The following is a 17,033-nucleotide window of genomic DNA, read 5'->3' as shown; positions in this document are numbered from 1 at the left end:
CGGGCCCCGGGCGAGAGCGAAGGACACACGCGGTCCGGCACACTGAAAGGGGAGTGTCGGGTGACACGCCCGGGGAAAAGCGAGCGCCGCCCCTGCCTCTCAGCTGCTGGCTGGAACGCTGATCTATCTAGTTGCTGGGGGACGCCCCCAGATGCCCGGGCCCCACTCGGACTTCAGCACACGCCCCGAAGGATGGGGAAAGAAAGAGGCCCCCATGAGCGGGACTCGCACTGGCCAAGGAGGGGTGAGAAGCGGACAGGGATCAGCTGGCCCCGGCGGCCTGGTCGCACCTGCATGGTGACTAGCTGCCGGGCTGCGCCCCGGGGCGCAGCCAGGAGGCGGGGCCTGGCAGTGCGTTGGGTGGGGGAGGAGCTTCTGGGTGATGTAAGGCCGGGAATGGGAGGGGCCTCTCCTCGACTCGCTGCCAGGAAGGGGGCGGGACTCTTGGTGACGAGACGCCGGGGAGGGGGCAGGCGTTCATTGATAAAAACGCTGGGCTCCCCCGGGCGCGAGCGCAGCGTAGCAAATACAGGCAGCGCCACGCGCGGCCGGGGCCGGGCGGAACCGAGAAGAAGCCGGGCCCGCGCTGCGACGCGCCGTCCGCATGGAGCCCGCCACCGGTTTCCTGTCCCCGCGCCCCTTCCAGCGTGCGGCCGCCGAGCCCGCTCCCCCGGCCGGGCCCGGGCCGCCTCCGAGTGCCTTGCCCGGACCTGAGCTGGAGATGCTGGCCGGGCTACCGACGTCAGACCCCGGGCGCCTCATCACGGACCCGCGCAGTGGCCGCACATACTTCAAAGGCCGCTTGTTGGGCAAGGTGGGCCGGGGGACGTCCGCGGGGTGGTGATGGTGGAGGTGGGGGTCTCGGCCGGCCTCATTTCTGGCACCAAGCCGGGCGTGGGCACTTGACCCCCAACGCGGGGACGCCTGCGGGCCAGAGTCGGCACCCCTAGAACACCCAGCCTGACGCCCCCTCTTCACAGGGGGGCTTCGCCCGCTGCTACGAGGCCACTGACACAGAGACTGGCAGCGCCTACGCTGTCAAAGTCATCCCGCAGAGCCGCGTCGCCAAGCCGCATCAGCGCGAGAAGGTAGGTCCAGGCTCAGCGGGCGAGGGGTGGGGTGGGGACGGTGGCATGGGAACCATGGAAAGATGACGACCCTGCGCCCTCATCGCAGATCCTAAATGAGATTGAGCTGCACCGAGACCTGCAGCACCGCCACATCGTGCGTTTTTCGCACCACTTTGAGGACGCTGACAACATCTACATTTTCCTGGAGCTCTGCAGTCGAAAGGTGAAAGATGGTGATATCCGCAGGGATGAGGGTGAGGGAGAGAAGAGAGTCTTAAGACTCAAAGCTCCGGCCCTGTTTCTTCCTCAGGGAGCACAGATGGAGGGGGAGGGGGAGGGAGGGCTCACCAGGGGCTGAGGCAGTGGCTCTTTGCAGTCCCTGGCCCACATCTGGAAGGCCCGGCACACCCTGTTGGAGCCAGAAGTGCGCTACTACCTGCGGCAGATCCTTTCCGGCCTCAAGTACTTGCACCAGCGCGGCATCTTGCACCGGGACCTCAAGTTGGGTGAGACTCCTGAGCCTGGAGGATGGGAGGTTGGGGAGGGAGGGAGGAAGGAAGGAAAGAATCTGACACACCTCTCTTTCCCCATCTAGGAAATTTTTTCGTCACTGAGAACATGGAACTGAAGGTGGGGGATTTTGGGCTGGCAGCCCGGTTGGAGCCTCCGGAGCAGAGGAAGAAGTGAGTTTTGAGGAAAGGAGCCTGTGTGTGATACAGATGACATGCGTGACAGACAGTGCATATGTATGTGGGAGGCAAGGTGACTGCTTGATGTGTGCATGAGATAAATGGGAAGGGACGAGGGGCTGTTTATGCATGTGTGAAGGTGGAGGTGGCAGCCTGTGTTACCGGGACCAGTGGAGAGGGGTGTGTATAGGTGTGTGACACAGATAGGGTAAGTGACCCTGAGTCCCTGAGACAGATGGGGGTGTACAGATTCTTGGAGGCATATGACTTACCCTTCATGTGGATGGGGGAAGGTTACAGGCAGCATGTGTGTGTGTGTGAGAGACAGACTGAGAGTGTGGGAATGGTAGGATATGACACTGGGTGTAAGAAGACCCTGCTGTGGCCATCGTACTTTGTGTGTGTGACACAGACAGCATATGTGGCAGATAAGTGTTTATGGGGGTTGTGACAGCTGGTGTTGGTGTGTGTGTGGCACAAACCATGGGAGGTGACAGCCTGATGACTGTCTGACAGATAGGAGTGCAGGAAGGGGGAAGGGATCAGCTGTGGACTCTCTGTGTTGACCCTGGAGGAGGGGACTGGGCTGGGGGTCAGGCCCTCCCCCTGTCATGAAGAGCAGCTGAGCAGCTGGGCTAGGCGGGTAGGCGGGGACTCAGCTGCCATCCCTGGCATCCATTGTCCCAGGACAAGCAGGAGTTCTCTGGCCTTTGGTGACAGGCAGCTGCTTTGTCTGGACTCACAGTGGGGGAAGGGGTGGGGGGGCTGCTGGGCTGGGTCTCAGCCTTTTCTCCTCCTCCCCACCCTCTTTCAGGACCATCTGTGGCACCCCTAACTATGTGGCTCCCGAAGTACTACTGAGACAGGGCCATGGGCCCGAGGCGGATGTATGGTCACTGGGCTGTGTCATGTGAGTCGCAGGGTCCAGGTTCGGCAGCAGACAGGTGGTGGGTGTGTGGGTGGGGTATCCCCTCCACTTTACTCCTGACCCCTTGGCCCTGCCCTATAGGTACACGCTGCTCTGCGGGAGCCCTCCCTTTGAGACGGCTGACCTGAAGGAGACGTACCGCTGCATCAAGCAGGTTCACTACACGCTGCCTGCCAGCCTCTCACTGCCTGCTCGGCAGCTCCTGGCTGCCATCCTTCGGGCCTCACCCCGAGACCGCCCCTCTATTGACCAGATCCTGCGCCATGACTTCTTTACCAAGGTCTGTGGCTCCCCAGACCTCTAAGTCCCTCTGCGTATTCCCAGGGATTGAAAGGGTGCAGGTGACAGGGCCCCTGGAGCCCCTCTTCTCTGTTCACACGGCTCCCCTCCCTAGGGCTACACCCCCGATCGACTCCCTATCAGCAGCTGTGTGACAGTCCCAGACCTGACACCCCCCAACCCGGCTAGGAGTCTGTTTGCCAAAGTTACCAAGAGCCTCTTTGGCAGAAAGAAGAACAAGAGTGAGTCTGGGGTGTCAGTGGGTTGAGGGGGCAGAGCAGCAGAGCAGCTTGTCACATTTGTCTCGGATGTGTGAGTGTGGGTGCCTGGCAATGCCTGGGGAGAGCATGTGCAGTACAGGCACTTGGGGAGGCCAGTCTCTGTGTCATCCCTGTGGGAAGTGGAGGGACTGGGCAGGATACTGAGGATGGTATCATCCTTCACCTCCAGGTAAGAATCATGCCCAGGAGAGGGACGAGGTCTCCTGTTTGGTAAGCGGCCTCATGCGCACGTCGGTTGGCCATCAGGATGCCAGGCCAGAGGTGAGGTGCTCACGTGGACACTGTTCCCCTGACTCACCCCCACCCTAGCAGCTGAGGGAAGCCCAGGATAAAAGGCTGCTGAAGCATCCAACCTTGTGGTGGCCTAATTGGCTGTGTGTCACCAGCCTGGCAGGGCTGACCTGGGGTGCCCTGGGAGGCAGGGCAGGGCCGGGCCATGGACTCAAGGGTTTGGATTTTGGGGCCTGTCTCACTCCCTTTCCCTGCCCAACCCTCCAGGCTCCAGCAGCTTCTGGCCCAGCCCCTGTCAGCCTGGTAGAGACAGCACCTGAGGACAGCTCACCCCGTGGGACACTGGCAAGCAGTGGAGATGGTGAGGAGCCAGGGAGGATGAGAGGTGCCAGAGGTTGCTGGAGCTGAGATCAGGGACCAGAGGGAAGGAGTGGGCAGAGGGGCCTGGCCTGGGTCCTGGGGTGCTAATTCCTAAATCTCTGTGCCCTGTCTTCTTCAGGATTTGAAGAAGGTCTGACTGTGGCCACAGTAGTGGAGTCAGCCCTCTGTGCGCTGAGAAACTGTGTGGCCTTCATGCCCCCAGGTAAGGCTGGGGTCTGGTACATGCTGCTGTGGTGGGAGTTCTGTGGCTGGGAGTTCTGCTCCTGGGAGCCAGGAGCAGGTCCTGACTCCCTCCTTTCCCATGACAGCGGAACAGAACCCGGCCCCGCTGGCCCAGCCAGAGCCTCTGGTGTGGGTCAGCAAGTGGGTTGACTACTCCAATAAGTTTGGCTTTGGGTATCAACTGTCCAGCCGCCGTGTGGCTGTGCTCTTCAACGATGGCACACATATGGCCCTGTCAGCCAACAGAAAGTAAGTGCTGTTATGGGGTGCCTTGTATTCAGGCCACTAACCCAGCAGGGCCGCACCCTCCTGTGTGCTCCTGGGCTCAGGGGTCTGGGTTTCTCAGGGGAGGGGCATCGGTGTAGGGCTCCCTCTGACCTCTGCCTCCCCATTCTAGGACTGTGCACTACAACCCCACCAGCACAAAGCACTTCTCCTTCTCCGTGGGTGCTGTGCCCCGGGCCCTGCAGCCTCAGCTGGGTATCCTGCGGTACTTCACCTCCTACATGGAGCAGCACCTCATGAAGGTGTGAGGGCTGGGGCTGTGGTACATTGAAAACTAACCCATCCTGAGCTCTCTGATTCCCCCTTGGTGGTGGTGGGGGTGCTCCAAGCTAGAGGCATACACTAAAGGCATACACTAATGGGGAGGGGGCTGTCTCACGCTGGATCAGTGACCTGCTCCGATCCTGCTCCCAGGGTGGAGATCTGCCCAGTGTGGACGAGGTAGAGGTACCTGCTCCACCCTTGCTGCTGCAGTGGGTCAAGACGGATCAGGCTCTCCTCATGCTGTTTAGTGATGGCACTGTCCAGGTAAGAGCCTATCCAGGAGTTTCAGGGAAGGTCTGGGAGGCCCAGGGTGCTGGGGAGGAAGCTGGGTCCGGAGCCTAGGTCCTGACCACTGTCATGCTCCTGTGTGCAGGTGAACTTCTACGGGGATCACACCAAGCTGATTCTCAGTGGCTGGGAGCCCCTCCTTGTGACTTTTGTAGCCCGAAATCGTAGTGCTTATACTTACCTCGCTTCCCACCTTCGGCAGCTGGGCTGCTCTCCAGACCTGCGGCAGCGACTCCGCTATGCTCTGCGCCTGCTCCGGGACCGCAGCCCAGCCTAGGACTCAAGCCCTGAGGCCTGAGGCCTGTGCCTGTAAGGCTCTGGCCCTTGCCTTTGTGGCCCTCCCCCTTCCTTTGGTGCCTCACTGGGGACTTTGGGCCGAATCCCCCAGGGAATCAGGGACCAGCTTTACTGGAGTTGGGGGCGGCTTGTCTTCGCTGGCTCCTGCCCCCTCTCCAAGATAAGCCTGAGCCTTAGCTCCCAGCTAGGGGGCGTTATTTATGGACCACTTTTATTTATTGTCAGACACTTATTTATTGGGATGTGAGCCCCAGGGGGGCCTCCTCCTAGGATAATAAACAATTTTGCAGAATTAGATTCCCCCTCACTCACAGTAGAGCCCGTGGACCGTGGCCACCGCGAAGAGCGAGGTGTTGGTATAAGAGACCGAGGCCAGCCCATCGCGCGCCACGTCCCAGAGCGCGCGGCTGACCACATGAATGCCCTGGCCCGCGCGCGGCCCCAGCACCACGCTGCACACCAGCTTGTAGCGCGGCGGGCTGAGCTCGCGCAGGCGAACGTGCACCTGCTCGCAGAGCTCCTGCACCAGCCGCGCGGCCTCGGCGCTGGAGTAGCACGCGTCGCGCAGCCCTGCGGACAGTGCCACCTCCAGGGCACGCTGTGCGCGCGCAGCCTCCCAGCGCTCCCCGGGCACTGGCTCCGTGCGGTAGGAGGGCGTCACCCGACGGGCGGGCGCCAGAGGCAACCCTGAGAAGCTGACCCGTGAGCCCAGAGGGGGCACCGGGCCCAGGGATGGCCGCCGACCCCCAGGACCCGCGCCTGGCCCGGCCAGCGAGTTGCGACGGGAGAAGGACGTGGCCAGGCCCAGCATGGAGCCCCGGCGAGAGGCCGGGCCAGGACCTGGACCTGCCGGTCGCGCCTCATCAATGCTGGGCAGGCGGCCTCGGGGCCGCACTGGTGAGGGTTTCGGCCCGTAGTCTTTGGCATTCTCCTCCTCCTGGCATCCTGGGGGCAGAGGACTGCTGGCCATGGACCTGCTGGCTAGAGGACCCACACTCAGGGTGGCCTTCACTGGGCATCTGTCTACCCACCCCAGCCTCTTGCTCAGTGATGTCAAGGGTTTTTACCTTCTACTCCCTTCTTACCTGTGTTTTAGAACAAGTGGATCAGATAGTCCCAGGCTGCCTGGGTTCCTAGGTGCTGAGAAGGTTAAAGGTTGTTAGACACATGAGCAAGGGACAGGAGGCTGCTGGGACTGGGATCCTGGGCTAGTCCTGCCTGCTGAGCATCTTCTCTGGGCACTATGGAGGTTAGCCAGGTACGCTCAGAGTCTTAGAGACTGCCATTTCTCCCTGCCACCCTACTTCTCTGGAAGGAGAAGCAGGCCTCTGCCTCAGCCTGGACCATGGAGGCAGTGCCTCCAACCCCTAACCAGGAAAGACTGACAGATCACCTCTTTCAACCCCACAGATCCTTCCAGCCCTGGGGTGTTGAATCTAGTCATCTTCCATCCAGATCTACTCTAGGGTGGCTGGCACAAAGATCTCCCCTACACCTGGCCCAGGCTGAGGGCAGACGACTTGTGAAGCCCCTTCCACCTTCTGCCTTTGGCCTCTGATCCCACTTCCTCCAGAATCAGTTCTGGGATGGCCGCCCTCTGCTCCCGAAACTCCCTCAGGCACCTGAGTCACCTGCAGGCTTTGGCTTCTGAGTTCTGTCAGGCTCCACGGCCCTGGCCCCACTGGCCTGAAGGGCAAGTGGGAGGGGAAGGACCTGTGTTGTGGAGTTGCCATGGGTTGCTGGAGCAAACACTCCTCTCTCCAAGGATCCCTCCCTCCAGTCCAGCTCTGGCTTAACCTGAGAGACCTGTTACTGTGAGCATGTGCTGTGCGTGGGGTCATCAGGGAGAGTGGCCGACAGGGTCTTGCAGCTCAGAGGCAAACTTCCTAAGCGCAGGCGACAGAGGGGCAGATGTAGAGCAAGGCTATGGTCAGAAAGGCTTCGTCCTACCCCAGGGCGCTTGAGCCAGGGCCCGTTTTCTCCCCTTGTGGAGACTGGCCATTATGAACAAGTCACAGAGGCCTAGGACAGGGTGAGATCTTGAGGCTGCGGGGGTGGTGGCTCAGGAATCCAGGGTCTGGGCCCACAGGAAGGAACACGTCATGGCTCTGTTGTCTCCCCGTCAGTCAGCCTCAACACGGACAAACATTTCCGCTCCCGGCGCACAGTTAGGGTGGGGCTTGGATGACTTCCTCAGTTCAGGGCTATGTGCGGAGGAGGGGAGGTCCATTAGCTCAGCTGATAGGAACCAGGCCTTACAAAGTGGCAGTGACTCGGCGGTGAACACCGAGTCCAGCCTCGTGACCCTTGCTGACCCAAGTGTCCTGGGGCTTGTCCCTAGCTGGCTACGCCTCTTGTGTGCCCTAGTACCTAGATTTCCCCAGAGGCTGTGACACCTCTGCCAGAGCTGACAACTCATGTGACTCCCCCTCTGGCAGGGACGGGACTGTCCCCTCCCAAACAAGCCAGGTCTGGGCCCTGACCCATCTATAGGGGTGAGGATTTTCCCTGTTGAGTGGGGGATTCCCAGGCCTGGCTAAGCAGATCCTGACCCTGTGTGCCTGTGGAGGAGGGAAGGGTTACAAGGGTAAGGAGTTTGAACTCTGAACCTAGGGCAGGCTTGGCTTCGGGGGCTAAGACCCTCATACCGCGCTTAGTGCCTCTCTAAGGACTGAAGTTTTCCCTGGGCCTGCCCGGGAGATGGGTGGAGTCTCTTCTCAGGCCAGCTCCAGTTTCCATGGAAACCCACAGGCTTCCCACCCGGTGGCTGCCTGGGCAGACTCCCAGCCAGGGCCTCTTACGCCGCCGCCAGCCAGCCAGCCTCTTCCCAGGCCCATAGGCCACTCCAGCCTCAGCTTCTCCCGGTCCCCTCCCTGTGTCTGTTCCTGTCCCTGAGCCTCTGGCCCCTGATGCCTTCAGTAGCTTGGGCCCCTCCTGCTCCACTCCTAAACTTCAGCTTCTCAGCAAACAGGCCTCCCGAGTCCCTGCTTCTCCCTCTCGGGCCTTGCTAGCCTCACCAGCTCTAGGACCTGGCCAGGCCTCCCAGGCTCCCTCCTCCACCTGCACCCCTTCTCACCCATGGAGCCCCTGGGACTGGTCGTGCATGGGAAAGCTGAACCATTTTCCGAAGCACTCCGAAGCCTCGTCAACAACCCACGATACAGGTGAGGGGTGGGCCCTGCCTGCGGGTTTTCCTTAGCTGGCTCTGAGGGCCCCAGGACTCTAAGGAGGCCCTGGTGAGAAGAGGCTGGGAATTAGAACTTGGCCATCCTCCCTGGTGAACTCATGCTGTGGGGAGGTCAAATGTGGAACATGGCTGCTGGTCACTCAGTGTCTGTGAGACCCTGAGGGCCAGAGGCAAGGCTGGCAGGGTCCTGGGGGCTAGAGCCTGGAGCTGCTGTGTGAGCTCAGGCAAAGCCCTTCCTTCTTTGGACTTTGGGCTCCTGGCAGAAGAGAATGATTCTCAGCCCCTGGGATCCCGAGAGATGGTGGGTTATGATTCCCCTCCTCCCTCCACTCACTCAGCTTGGTGTTGAGGCCTCCCTGCTCGAAGAAAAGGAACAGATGACCTGTTCTGGGAACTGAGGCTTCACAAGAAGAACAGAGCTCGAGGAATTGAGCCATAGTCCCTGACAGGAAGCCTCGGGAGTGCTGGCTGCTCCCTGCTGGCCAGGATGCTGGTGGTGTCTGAAACCAGGGGTAGAGTTTACAGGAGGCCGGACTGCTCAGGAGAGCTAGAATGAAGCTCTCTGTCCTCATGGTCTCAGATCTGACCTCTTCCCCAAAGGGTGGTGACTTCCATCACCCTGCTTCTTTGGGGTCACAGTCTGGTCTGGGTAATGTGAACCCCCAGGCTTTGGACCTGGGACTAAGAGGCTCTAGGAGGCTCCAGCCTCATCTGCCTCCTATCCCCTGCTTTGTTTAGAGGCCCAGAGCTGGGGCCGGAAGTGATCATGAAGATGGAAACTGTGGTCTGGCTCATGATGGTGCATCACTGCTGTGTCTGTTTGCAGTCAGTGCACACTCTGTGCCCCACACCCCCACACCCGCCTGTCTGGAGGAGGCCTGAAAAAAGCTGAGTTTGCAGCTGGTGGAGGAGGAGCCAAAAGCAGCTTCCCTTCCCCCAAGACTCAGGCTGGGGAGGAGAGGGGAAGGTGGGATCAACCGTGCTTCTGTTCGTTCAGATGCCCCTCAGTAATCAAACATAGTCACCTCCTCTGCGACCTGAGGTTTAGGATTATTGTCCCATTTCATGGGTGAGAAACCTGAGATTCAAAGATAGGAAGTCACCAGGTGGAGCTGGGACTAGAACTCAGGGCTTTGGGTCCCAGACCTTCTGCTGGAGGGACCAAGCCCTGTCTCTTACATTCTGGATAGGAAACTAAGACCCAGAGTGGGCAAAGGCATAGCCCAAGTTGCACTCCAGGTGCTGGCCTCCTCTCCGCTGGCTCTCTGCCTCTCTCCCACAGTGATGTTTGCTTCGTGGTTGGTCAAGAACGGCAGGAGGTATTTGCCCATCGGTGCTTGTTGGCCTGTAGATGCAACTTCTTCCAGCGACTTCTGGGCACAGAGCCAGGCCCCGGGGTGCCTAGTCCTGTGGTGCTAAGCACTGTGCCAACTGAGGCCTTCCTGGCAGTGCTGGAGTTCCTATATACCAACAGTGTCAAGCTTCACCGTCACTCTGTGAGCCCGCTGACCAGGGTCCTGGGTGGGACAGGCGGGGGGTGCCAGAGGCAAGAGTTTGCCCATTACACTGTGGGCAGAGGGCAGGGGAAACTCCCTTCCACTCCCCCCACCACCCACTCTACAGGTGCTAGAAGTGCTGACAGCGGCTGTGGAATATGGGCTGGAGGAACTGAGAGAGGTGGGTTTGTGTGCCAGGTCCATGTCTCATTTCCCTTGCTTCTCACCGGCTCACTTCCCGCCCTGCCTCACACACACTCTGGCCTGGAGAGGAACGTGTGCCCACACAGAGAGAAGTATGTATGTCTCTCCCGTGTAAGTAGGGCATGTATGTGTGCCTGTGTGCAAAAGGATCCATGCATGCCTGCCCTGTGTGTGCTGTGGCCAAGAGGGGGTGATTATGGCTGGTGCTGTAGGTACAAAGATGTCAGCCTTGATCCCTATTCTCCAGAGAGGGAGAGGAGACAGACACATGAAAACACTTATCTGGGTGGCATAAGAAGTGTGATAGAGGCTGGGCGCAGTGGCTCATGCCTGTAATCCCAGCACTTTGGGAGGCTGAAGCGGGTGGATCGCTTGAGCCCAGAAGCTCCAGACCAGCCTGGGCAACATGGTGACACCCCGTCTCTACTAAAGGCACAAAAATTAGCCAGGTGTGGTGGCATACACCTGTAATTCCAGCCACTTGGGAGGCTGAGGCACAAGAATCGCTTGAACCTGGGAGGCAGAGGTTGCAGTGAGCTGAGATCGCACTACTGCATTCCAGCCTGGGTGACAGATCGAGAGTTGCTCTCAAAAATAAATAAATAAATTAATAAAGTGACAGAGAAGTGTGAATGGTGCCAAGACTGTATGGGGGACCTCTCCAGTCCCACCACTAGGGAGAGGAGAAGACTTCCTGGAGGAGGAAACGTATGTGTCGGATCTGGTAGAACAAATAGGATTTTGTTCCTAGGGGAAGTGGGAAGATGGCATTCTAGTCACAGAGGCACCAAAGGAGCCAGTGAGACATTTGGTGTGTCTGGACTGTGAGGAGAGGGCAAGATGAGACTGCAGAGGACGCCAGGGCCTGATTCATGTAGGGCCCTCAAGCTTTTGGACTTCTTTTAAGCAGAGGGCAGTGGAGATTCACTGAAAGTTTCCGATAAGGGAGTGAAGAATTGGAAGCTCAGGGGAGAAGGGATTGGAAGAGGTGGAGAGGACTCACTAGTCCATTCAGGAGGCGAGTGTAGCAGTCAAGAGATGAGAGATGTCACGGATGAAATTCAAGTTTCTGCTAAAAATAGAAGTATCCTTGAGTCAGGAAGGGAACAAGTGGAGGAAGATAAGCATCCTGAAAGAAGGAGAGAATTTTGCATGGCTTTTATCTGGTCTTGCTTAGCGGCAAATGTGCTAGAAGGTGGGTGGCTGGGCTTGGTTTTGCTAGTCTCCAGTTCCTGTGAGCCTGCTGTCTCAGGCTCTAGCAATTCCCTGCCTCCTTTGGCCTGGGAGGTCAGGATGGGGTCTAGGGCTGCTAGGTGACTCACCAATCCAAGCCTGCTCACTGCTTCTGGGGTGGAACTAGTGTCTTGGAGCAGGCACACCGCCACACAACCCACATTCATTTCTGTTCCCAGCTGTGCCTGCAGTTTGTGGTGAAGGTGCTGGATGTGGAGTTGGTTTGTGAGGCCCTGCAGGTGGGTGCTGCTGGACAGGCATGGGAGGAGTCTGGCTGTGTGTGTGGAAATGGGCTCCCAGGTGCTGGGAGCCTGGGCCTGCTGTGTCTGGCCTTGAAATAACTTGGGTACATGGTGGTGGTGGCGGTGTTCCAAGGAGGTTTACAGGATGAATTCTGTGCCTAGATATGTGGGATCCTGGGTATATCAGCAGGGTCAGGTGTAGGAGCAGGTGTTGAAGGGGCTAGAGGTCTTTGCTGGTCTTCTCTCTATCAGGGCTGGGGAATGGTTCTCAGCTGGACTTGAGGTAGGGGGAAGGGTGGCTGTAGACTTTAGAAGCCAAGTTGGGTCAGGCACGATGGCTCACACCTGTAATCCCAGCACTTTGGGAGGCCAAGGCGGGCGGATCAAGAGGTCAGAAGATTGAGACCATCCTGGCTAAAACGGTGAAACCCCATCTCTATTAAATATACAAAAGATTAGCCGGGTGTGGTGGCATGCTCCCAGCTACTCTGGAGGCTGAGGCAGGAGAATTGCTTGAACCCGGGAGGCAGAGGTTGCAGTGAGCCGAGATCGCGCCACTGCACACTCCAGCCTGGGCGACAGAGCGAGACTCTGTCTCAAAAAAAAAAAAAAAAAGAAAAGCCAAGCCTAGGCCCCAGGTGGGGTTTGAAGGCCATGGCGTAGTCTCCTGTAGGGAAGAGCAGGTTGTACAGTGAGTCCACGTGTGTGTGTGCGTGTGTGTGTGTGTGTATACCAGGCTTTCACTGGGTCTAGTTTCCTGCAAGGCCGAGGGCCCTGTCAGCCTCCCCAGCTAGGGCTAGGGTCAGGCTTGCAGTGGTGGGTCCCAGTGAACAGGTTGGGCTACGCAGCCTCTCCAGTCTCCAACCTGATCTCCCTCATTGTGCTCGCAGGTGGCCGTAACCTTCGGTCTGGGGCCGCTGCAGGAGCGCTGCGTGGCTTTCATAGAGGCCCACAGCCAGGTACTGCTCCCTTCATACTCCTCACCCCACGCACCGCGTTCTGCTCCTCCCTGACCCATTTGCCGGCTTGCAGGAGGCCCTCAGGTCCCAAGGCTTCCTGGAGCTGTCAGCGGCCGCGCTGCTGCCCCTGCTCCGCAGCGACAAGCTCTGCGTGGACGAGGCTGAACTGGTCCGCGCGGCCCGGAGTTGGGCGCGCGTGGGCGCGGTGAGTGGGGCTGGGGGAGCGCAAGGGCACAGAAGGAGGTGCGGGCCACAAGCCCAGCGAGCGGGTGGCAGGACAGGTGCCCGACTCAGGGCTGGCGTTCGCAGGCGGTGCTGGAGAGGCCGGTGGCCGAGGTGGCGGCCCCGGTGGTGAAAGAGCTGAGACTAGCCTTGCTGGCCCCGGCGGAGCTGAGCGCCCTGGAAGAGCAGAACCGGCAGGAACCACTCATCCCGGTGCGGACGCGGGGAACCGGCCCAGCTCCACTCAGCAGGGGGTACAGGGCGCTGGGGGGGGGGGGGCAGGAGCGGCCCGGCCACGGCCCTCGGGGCGAGGGGCCACCGCGGGACTGCGCACTGACTGGCCTTGCTCTGCAGGCGGAGCAGATTGTGGAGGCGTGGAAATGCCATGCCCTGCGGAGAGGGGATGAGGCCCGGGGCGCCCCGTGTCGCCGCCGGAGAGGCACCCTGCCCCGGGAGCATCACCGCTTTCTGGACCTATCCTTTAAATGATCCAACGCCGGGACTCACGGGGAGCCTTGGACCCGCCCAGTTGAGCCTGCCCCAAACTACAGCTCCCGAAGTGCTCGGCGTTCGGAGCGGGCTTCCGTTCCCAGCGTGCCCAGTAAGCCGGGCGCCGGAAGAACCGTTGTCTGCCACGCGCAGCCTCTTGTGTGGGGTCAAACCCGAGTGGGCGAGGTGGGTCGGGGCCGGGTCGGGCAGGGCTTGGGCTGGGCCTCCCTGCGTGGGCGAAACTCGAAAACGAGGATTTCCGTCGCTCCACGCCCTCACTCTACGCCCTGCGCCTGGGGGCATTGTCGTCTACTAGTCTATTCTGATGACTCCCACATATCTATCTGTTCAGCTCAACTCCTTCCTTCCTTCCTTCCTTTCTTTTCTCTCTCTCTCTCTCTCTGTCTTTGTCTTTTTCTTTCTCGCTCGCTCTCTCTTTCTTTCTTTTTTCTTTTTTTTTTTTTTTTTGAGATAGTCTTGCTCTGTTGCCGATGCTGGAGTGTAGTGGTGCGATTTCGGCTCACTTCAGCCTCTGCCTCCCTGATTCAAGCGATTCTTGTGCCTCAGCCTCCTGAGTAGCTGGGATTACAGACATGCACCACCACACCCCGCTGATTTTTGTATTTTTAGTAGAGACGGGGTTTCACCATGTTGGCCAGCTGGTCTGGAACTCCTGACTTCATGTGATCCGCTGGCCTCAGCCTCCCAAAGTGCTAGGATTACAGGTGTGAGCCACCGCGCCCGGGTTCAGCTCCTTTCATTACATTCCTGCCCCCCTGGAGATCGCTCCCTGAATGCCCCTCAGACACCACAGGCTCAGTGTGAAATTGATCTCCCCAGCTTTCCCTCATCGTGTTTCTCATTTCTGTGGGTGCACACGCCAGAAATCTGGATCTCATCCTTGCCTTATCCCTCTTCCTCACACCTGCCTTAGGTCTCTTTTACCTTGTAGGAGACCTTTCCAGTTGGTTCAGTTCTCACAGCCCCAGGTTCAACCTTTCCTGTCTGACACATCTCACAGCCTTCCTGCCTTCACTCCAGCGCCCCCTCAATCCATTTCCCACAGTGCAACCAGACCGGTCTTTGATTGTCAGTCCTATGGGACTTAAGTCCTGGAACATCCCATTGACCTCCAGGACAAAATTCAATCTATTTCACTTTCAGGGCACTCAAAACTACTAGTGAGTGGTTCCTCACCTCTTCTCTCAAATACGATCTTTGCATAAATTCACTTATCCTGGAGGTATTAGTCCTCTAGCTCCATACTTACTCAGTCACTGCAGACCCCTCTGCCACCTCCTTCATTCACCATACATCTTGTTTTCCCGAGGATGTGAATCTCCCTCAAGAAAGATCCCTGGGGCCTGGAGTGGTGTCTTACTGGTTTCTGCTTCCTCAGTCTCTGTCAGATAATCAGTGTTATGTAAATGTTAAGTAAATGACTTTATTTATTTATTTATTTATTTATTTATTTACGATACAACCTTATTCTCACCCAGGCTAGAGTGCAGTGGTGCGATCTCAGCTCACTGCAGCCTCAGCCTCCCCGGCTCAAGCGATCCTCCCACTTCAGCCTGCCTAACAGCTGGGACTACAGGCATGTTCGATCACATTCGGCTAATTTTTTTTTTTTTTTCTTTTTGTAGAGATGAGGTCTCCCTATGTTGTCCAGGCTGGTCTCAAACTCCTGGGCTCAAGCAGTCGTCCCACTCTGTCCTCCCAAAGTGCTGGGATTACATGAAGCACCACCACACCCAGCCTATTTCCTCATTTAAATGCCACTTTATTCCATAAAGAGTTTTAAAGGTGCTGCAAAGCAAGATACTATCAATCTAAAATGAGAGACAGTTGACTATTTAGAAGAAAATAAAGTTAGATTTCTGTCCCAGGGACTTCATATGAAAATATGCTGTACAGGAGGAGGCCAGGCACTGTGGCTGGCACCTGTAATCCTAGAACTTTGGGAGGCCGAGGTGGGTGGATCGCCTGAGCTCAGGAGTTTGGGATCAGCCTGGGCAACATGGCAAAACCCTGTCTCTAAAATACAAAAAACTAGCCAGGTGTGGTGGCACATGCCTGTAATTCCAGCTACTTGGGAGGCTGAGGCACAAGAATTGCTTGAATCTGGGAGGCGGAGGTTGCAGTGAGCTGAGATTGTGCCACTGCACTCAGCCTGGGCAACAGAGTGAGACTCCGTCTCAAAAAAAAAAAAAAAAAAAAAATATATATATATATATACACACACACACACTCAAAAATATATATATACACACACACGTGTGTGTGTATATATTGCATAGGGATTAAAAATAGTTATTTAGCATTATCTCTCAAGACAGAAAATGTGCTTATAGTACCATGTCATGACAGCATTGGTTGGATAGTAGAAATTGAAAATCATCTATATGTCCATTACCAGAGGACTGGTAATATTAACTATGGTATATTCCTATAATATTTTAAAAATCCATGATCTTTGGTGAAAAAAAGCACAGAATAGACCAATTACAGCATGATTCCTCTTGTTAAAAGAAAAAAGGTAGCATAGTGATTAAGAGCGTGTCTCCTGGAGCCAGAATGCTTGCCTATGAATCCCAGCTCCGCCACATATTGTCTTTGTGATTAACCTTTCTTTGCCTCAGTTTCCTTATTTATAAAATGGAGGTAATGGAACCTATTTAGTGGAGTTTTTAGGAAGATGAAATTAATTTTATAAAATACTTAGAATTGTAGTGTTACAGATTAAATTCTGTATATGTGTTTAGAAACATATTCATTCATTTGTTCCCTAACTATTCACTGAGTGCCCACACACTAGACATTGATTTAGGGTCATGGAATAAATACATCAGAGAACAAGTCAAGTCTTTGCCTCATGGAGCTAACATTCTAAGAGGAGAAACATGCAGTAAACAAAGAAATGTATGATCTATTCAGGGAGTAGTTTGTGCTATGAAGAAAAGCACCTGTTTTGGTTAAAAAAATAGCTATGTGGTGGGAGTGGGGCTATGTTGTACAGGGCAGTGATTGTAGACCTCTGAGGAGATAACATTTGACGAGAGATCTGCAGGGAGTCATGTGTCATGGGGAAAGGCATTGGAGGGTTTTGTGCAGGACAGTGATGTGTGATCAGATTTACTTTAAAAGAATAATTTGGGCTGGGCATGGTGGCTCCTGCCTGTAATCCCAGCACTTTGGGAGGGTGAGGTGGGCGAATCACTTGAGTCTGGGAGTTCGATACCAGCTTGGGCAACATGGCGAAATCCCGTCTCTACAAAAAATACAAAAATTAGCCAGTGTGGTGGCGTGCGCCTGCAGTCCCAGCTACTTGGGAGGCTGAGGTGGGAGAATTGCTTGAATCTGGGAGGTGGAGGTTGCAGTGAACTGATATTATGCCACTGCACTCCAGCAAGACCATGTCAGAAAAAAAAAAAAAAAAAAAAGTTTGGCTGTTCTGTGGAGGACTGGGATAGAGAAGGGCAAGAGCGAGGTAGAAGAGTGGTCTAGGGAGAATGGTTAGGGGCTATTGCAATTATCCAGCAAGAGATCTTGGACCAGGATGGCAGCAGTGGAGGTGGTAAAATGTGGTTGGATGAAACATACGCCTTGAAGAGGACCAGCTGATGGAAGGGAGTCAACAGGACCAGCTGATGGCTGTAAACTAGGGGGTCACTAGCTATCAGATGGCATTTACTTAAAGCCATGGAAGTCGATGAGCTCCCTTATGGAGAGGGAATAGGAAGGAGGTAGACCATTCTATCAAAATTCTCTTTCTACAGGGCACTT

At 56.7% G+C, this 17,033-nt stretch overlaps 3 protein-coding genes across 11 annotated transcripts; 2 read left to right on the top strand and 1 right to left on the bottom strand.

Annotated features, from left to right (window-relative positions):
• The first annotated feature begins 46 nt into the window (after positions 1–46).
• Positions 47–5,509, top strand: PLK3 (polo like kinase 3). 2 transcript variants are annotated; one of them, XM_037998623.2, is made up of 16 exons: positions 47–244; positions 647–814; positions 981–1,088; positions 1,177–1,293; positions 1,447–1,576; positions 1,666–1,753; positions 2,574–2,669; positions 2,769–2,967; positions 3,082–3,208; positions 3,417–3,508; positions 3,746–3,839; positions 3,978–4,061; positions 4,168–4,330; positions 4,479–4,608; positions 4,781–4,894; positions 5,004–5,509. In XM_037998623.2, the coding sequence occupies exons 1-16, from the start codon at positions 152–154 to the stop codon at positions 5,193–5,195; spliced, it is 1,995 nt and encodes a 664-aa protein (XP_037854551.1). In that variant the 5' UTR covers positions 47–151; the 3' UTR covers positions 5,196–5,509. The 2 variants fall into 2 exon arrangements, with proteins under 2 accessions (XP_037854551.1, XP_007977172.1); XM_007978981.3 differs by lacking the exon at positions 47–244 and having other exon boundaries at positions 502–814; positions 5,004–5,507.
• DYNLT4 (dynein light chain Tctex-type 4) lies at positions 5,501–6,283 on the bottom strand. Its single transcript, XM_007978983.3, has one exon. It carries the CDS (start codon positions 6,183–6,185, stop codon positions 5,520–5,522), a length of 666 nt encoding a protein of 221 aa, XP_007977174.1. The 5' UTR covers positions 6,186–6,283; the 3' UTR covers positions 5,501–5,519.
• Positions 6,284–7,322: 1,039 nt separating this feature from the next.
• BTBD19 (BTB domain containing 19) lies at positions 7,323–14,702 on the top strand. Of its 8 annotated transcripts, none has more exons than XM_007978986.3 (8): positions 7,323–8,379; positions 9,685–9,898; positions 10,026–10,079; positions 11,515–11,574; positions 12,468–12,536; positions 12,610–12,741; positions 12,846–13,012; positions 13,113–14,702. In XM_007978986.3, exons 1-8 carry the CDS (start codon positions 8,294–8,296, stop codon positions 13,561–13,563), a joined length of 1,233 nt encoding a protein of 410 aa, XP_007977177.1. In that variant the 5' UTR covers positions 7,323–8,293; the 3' UTR covers positions 13,564–14,702. The 8 variants fall into 8 exon arrangements, with proteins under 8 accessions (XP_007977177.1, XP_007977183.1, XP_007977180.1 ...); XM_007978992.3 differs by having other exon boundaries at positions 12,846–12,971; positions 13,113–13,355; XM_007978989.3 differs by lacking the exon at positions 11,515–11,574.
• Positions 14,703–17,033: the final 2,331 nt, after the last annotated feature.

The sequence above is a fragment of the Chlorocebus sabaeus genome, chromosome 20, assembly GCF_047675955.1.
Source record: "Chlorocebus sabaeus isolate Y175 chromosome 20, mChlSab1.0.hap1, whole genome shotgun sequence".
In the NCBI taxonomy this organism is placed as follows: domain Eukaryota; kingdom Metazoa; phylum Chordata; class Mammalia; order Primates; family Cercopithecidae; genus Chlorocebus; species Chlorocebus sabaeus.
This window is presented reverse-complemented; position numbering and strand designations above follow the sequence as displayed.